Source organism: Labrus bergylta, chromosome 2 (genome assembly GCF_963930695.1).
Source record: "Labrus bergylta chromosome 2, fLabBer1.1, whole genome shotgun sequence".
Classification (NCBI taxonomy): Eukaryota; Metazoa; Chordata; class Actinopteri; order Labriformes; family Labridae; genus Labrus; species Labrus bergylta.
In genome coordinates, this window is record NC_089196.1 from 35,577,680 (window position 1) to 35,582,679 (window position 5,000).

General features: G+C 49.0%; 1 protein-coding gene across 1 annotated transcript in view; it reads left to right on the plus strand.

Annotated features, from left to right (window-relative positions):
- fras1 (Fraser extracellular matrix complex subunit 1) overlaps positions 1-5,000 on the plus strand; it is a 77,920-nt gene that overhangs the window by 61,544 nt on the left and 11,376 nt on the right. Inside the window, 5 exon segments of the mRNA XM_065951763.1 lie at positions 1,256-1,415; positions 1,503-1,671; positions 1,917-2,163; positions 3,504-3,848; positions 4,813-4,973. Of these exon segments, the coding sequence (XP_065807835.1) occupies positions 1,256-1,415; positions 1,503-1,671; positions 1,917-2,163; positions 3,504-3,848; positions 4,813-4,973 (1,082 nt within the window).

Here is a 5,000-nt window from a genome sequence, read left to right on the forward strand (position 1 = left end):
CACACCTGTCACACACAGGTACACACCTGTCACACACAGGTACACACCTGTCACACACCCAACTGTAGGCAGTGGTCATGCCCCGCCTCCTCATGTGGTGGTGGTCATGCCCCGCCTCCTCATGTGGTGGTGGTCATGCCCCGCCTCCTCATGTGGTGGTGGTCATGCCCCGCCTCCTCGTGGTGGTCTGGCGTGAGTGGGTCCGTCAGAGACGTGTTGAGGCGTGTTGATCCTGCAGGCGGAGGATCAGACGCTTTGATGTTCAGCATGTAAACATGTTTTAATGATGATGAAACTCGCCGTCCCCCTGAGAGCAGATTAACCGCCGCCGACTGTCATCGTTTACTCTGACTGCTCGTCTTCTTCTCTTCATATAAACACGTTTGAGCCTCGTTACATCAGACGTCAGAACGTCTCCTCCTCAGACTGCAGAACGCTTCCTGTTTTCTTCGTCTGAAGGAGACGGCGGCGATGAAAGCGAGGAAGAACCCGGAGGCTCAGATTACAGAGTCATGAATTCACAGGAGGAAAATATCCAACACACAAAGTGTAACTGAGCTCGCTGCAGGAAGGACACAGAGTGCTGCAGGCTACAGATCAGAGCTGACGTCTGATTGGTCCAAACTGCTCAGACCGAGACACCTGAGGAGCATGTCCTCCGGTGGTCATGTATTAAATTAACCCTCAGGCATCAGTTTAATTTACGACCCTCTGAAGTCACTAAGGACAAAAATGTCCACTTCCAAAAAACTGCTATAAAAATAGAACAAAACTATCAAATATTGATGAATTATCAGGAATTTAACCCTTTAAATGCCAGTTTGATTACATGATTCTGGCATTTAAAGGGTTAAATTACTGATAATTATTCAATGTTTGGTAGTTTTGAGCAGGGCTGGAGTTGTTTAAGAGATTTATGCAACAAAAAAAAAGTAGAAAAAAAAATTAATCTGTTTTCTTTTTATAGCAGTTTTTAGGAAGTGGACATTTAGTGACTTCAGAGGGTAGTAAACATGTTTCAAAGTGTTCTAATGATCTATTAAAAGAAATAAAATGTGCATTCCAAAATGTGGCAAGAGAGAGACTTTCAAATGTGTGCCACATGCACTAACAGACAAAATGATGACCAGATGAAGAGGAAACATTTGCCCAAATAGACAAAAATGTCCATAATGATGCAACAGGGTTAAAAACAGACTGACAGCAGACGGCTTCATGTTCCCTGTTTAACCCTTTCTCTCCCGCTCTCTCCCAGCTGACATTAACCTGGGTCTGATCCGCTACGTGCTGCACCAGGAGAGCGTCCAGGAGACCGTGGACCACTTCAAGTTCCTGGTCAAAGACAGCAAACCCAACATGGTCAGCGACAACGTCTTCCACATCCAGTGGTCTCTGATCAGCTTCACACACAAAAGGTGAGAGAGCGTCAGCACGCACGGCGACGGCGCGTGGTTGAATTGTGAAAATAAACAATGTGCTGCCCTCCTCTCATTGGTCCTCAGCTACAACGTGAGTGAGAAGGCGGGCACAGTGGCAGTGACGGTGAAGCGAACGGGGAACCTGAATCAGTACGCCATCGTGCTGTGTCGCACCGAGCAGAGCAGCGCCACCTCCAGCAGCAGCGTGGGATCACGGCCGGGGCAGCAGGACTACGTGGAGTACGCCGGACAGGTAAGGGTTAACTTACCTGTGACACGACTTCAGAGGGTTTTTTATCCTCCTCTGATGTCAGAAATAATCAGCTGACGGGAAAATGTGTTTTTAATAATCAAAGATTTAAAAGAGAATAAACAGGAAATCAAAGAGACGAAGAATCAGGACGAGAGGTTTCTACTTCCTGTCCGGAATCCTTCTCGTCTGACCGTAGATTTCTATCCCATAATAACCCAGCTCGCCCTGCTCCCGTCGCTCCCCAGGTGCAGTTTGACGAGCGCGAGGACACCAAGGTGTGCACCATCATTATCAACGACGATAAGGTGTTTGAGGGCGCCGAGAGCTTCCAGGTGGAGCTGAGCATGCCCGTGTACGCGCTGCTGGGAGGAAACACGCGCGCCGTGGTCAACATCAACGACACGGAGGACGAGCCCACGCTGCAGTTTGACAAGAAGACGTACCACGTCAACGAGAGCACGGGCTTCATCCACGCACCCATACACAGGAAAGGTAGAGACACCCGAGACACGCAAACAGAAAGTGACACGTCACCTTTACTCTGCTGCTGAACTTTTCTTTAAAGGAGCGATATGTAACTCTGACCCCTAGTGTTTAAAATGGGTACTGCAGTCTAAATTCTAAACATTGTAGAGAGCTGTCTCCCCCCCCCCCCCCTCTCTAGAGTCCATGCTCACACAGGTCACCATGTGGTGGACTCTGAAGCTTCAGTGTTTATCCAGCTCTGCATGGGTCTGTAAACCTTTCTGTGTTCTAACCTCTCTCCATTTTTCAAAAGCATCTCCAATATTGATCCTAGTTTGAGCACGTTTCTGCTCGTGGAGCTTATTAGAAACATGCAGAGGCTTTTTAGGTCGGGTACAATCACTTCTATCTGAACCACTTCTCTTGACCGCTTCCATCACTGCAACACCTGTTGACCTGATAACTGCTCTCATATCTGACAAACCGAGGGGCGTCCAAAACAGCCGTGTGGGGGCGTGTCTTAAAAGCGCCTACCTTCTCTGGTCCAAACAAATCCAGAGCATTCAGGAGCAGAATCTAAAGTTAGAAGGAGGACATACTGGCTGCTGCATTGTTGTCAGAGAAGCCAGCACTTCAACATGTTTCCTTAATGATCAGATAGTAAGATACCTTTATCATCTCACTCTCTACACAGCTCACTGATTGATCCTTTAATGTTGTTTTAGATCCTTGCACAGCTTTAATTTAGAGGGTTTTCATGTTCCTTCTTCCTTATTTCATTCTCTTCTTGTCTCCTCAACTCCTTGTCTTCTCCCTCCTTGTCTCCTTGTCTCCTCATCTCCTTGTCTTCTCCCTCCTTGTCTCCTCATCTCCTTGTCTCCTCGTCTCCTTGTCTCCTTGTCTCCTTGTCTCCTCGTCTCCTTGTCTCCTCCCTTCCTGTCTCCTCATCTCCTTGTCTCCTTGTCTCCTCCCTCCTTGTCTCCTCGTCTCCTTGTCTCCTCCCTCCTTGTCTTCTCCCTTCCTGTCTCCTCATCTCCTTGTCTCCTTGTCTCCTCCCTCCTTGTCTTCTCCCTTCCTGTCTCCTCATCTCCTTGTCTCCTTGTCTCCTCCCTCCTTGTCACCTTGTCTCCTTGTCTCCTCATCTCCTTGTCTCCTTGTCTCCTCATCTCCTTGTCTCCTCCCTCCTTGTCTCCTTGTCTCCTCTTCTCCTTGTCTCCTCATCTCCTTGTCTTCTCTTCTCCTTGTCTACTCATCTCCTTGTCTCCTCATCTCCTTGTCTACTCATCTCCTTGTCTCCTCATCTCCTTGTCTCCTTGTCTCCTTGTCTCCTCCCTCCTCGTCTCCTCGTCTCCCTCGTCTCCTCTCAGGTGACTCGTCCAGCACCGTGTCGGCTCTCTGTTACACGGTGGGGGGGTCAGCTCAGGGCAGCAGCCTCTCCGCTCTGGAGTCTGGCTCGGACTTTAAGAGCCGCGGGATGACCTCCGATAACCGCGTCATCTTCGGCCCCGGCGTCAGCATGACCACCTGTGACGTCAGACTCGTAGACGACAGCGAGTACGAGCTGTCCGAGGAGTTCCAGCTGGTGCTGTCTGACGCCTCCGACAACGCCCGCATGGGAAACGTCACGGTCGCCAAGGTGGTCATCGACGGACCGAATGACGCATCCACGGTGACCTTGGGGAACGCCACCTTTACGTTCAGTGAAGACGCAGGTAAACAACGATGAAGTTATCCCAAAACAACTTTTGAGCGTTTTCCTTGAAGCAGCAGAAGAAGAAGAATCTCTCTCGCTCTCTTTTGTTAGGATTTAATGACGTCCTCTGGGAAAATAGGCCACACACACACACACACACACACACACACACACACACACACACACACACACACACACACACACACACACACAGACACACACACACACACACACACATACACATACAGACACACACACACACACACACACACACACACACACACACACACACACACACACACACACATACACATACAGACACACACACACACACACACACACACACACATACATACATACACACACATATACACACATACACACACATACACACACACACACACATACACACACACATACACACATACTCACAGACACACATACACATCAGGACACACACACACACACACACACACATACACATACAGACACACATACACACACATACACTCACATACAAACACACACACACATACACACACACACACATACACATACAGACACACATACACATCAGGACACACACACACATACACATACAGACACACATACACACACACACATACACACACATTCACATACAGACACACATACAGACACACAGACACACACACACACACATACAGACACACACACACACACACACACACATACAGACACACACACAGACAGATACACACACAGACACACACAGACACACACATACACACACAGACGCACACACAGACACACACAGACACACACACACGGACACACACACACACACACACACACACACACACACACACACACACACACACACACACACACACACACACACACACACACACACACACACACACACACACACACCAACATGACCAACATGAGCAGGTGTTGTCGAGGTGATTTTACTCTAAACGATGCTTCTTGTTATATCTCAGGTACCATAGAGATCCCCGTGTTGCGCCACGGCAGCGATCTGACCTCTGTGACCTCTGTGTGGTGTGCCACCCGACCGTCCGACCCCCCCTCCGCCAACCCGGGGGTCGACTACATCCCGAGCTCCAAGAAGGTCGAGTTCAAACCGGGGAGGACGGAGGAGGTAAAAAACACTTTTAACGAGTTTTAA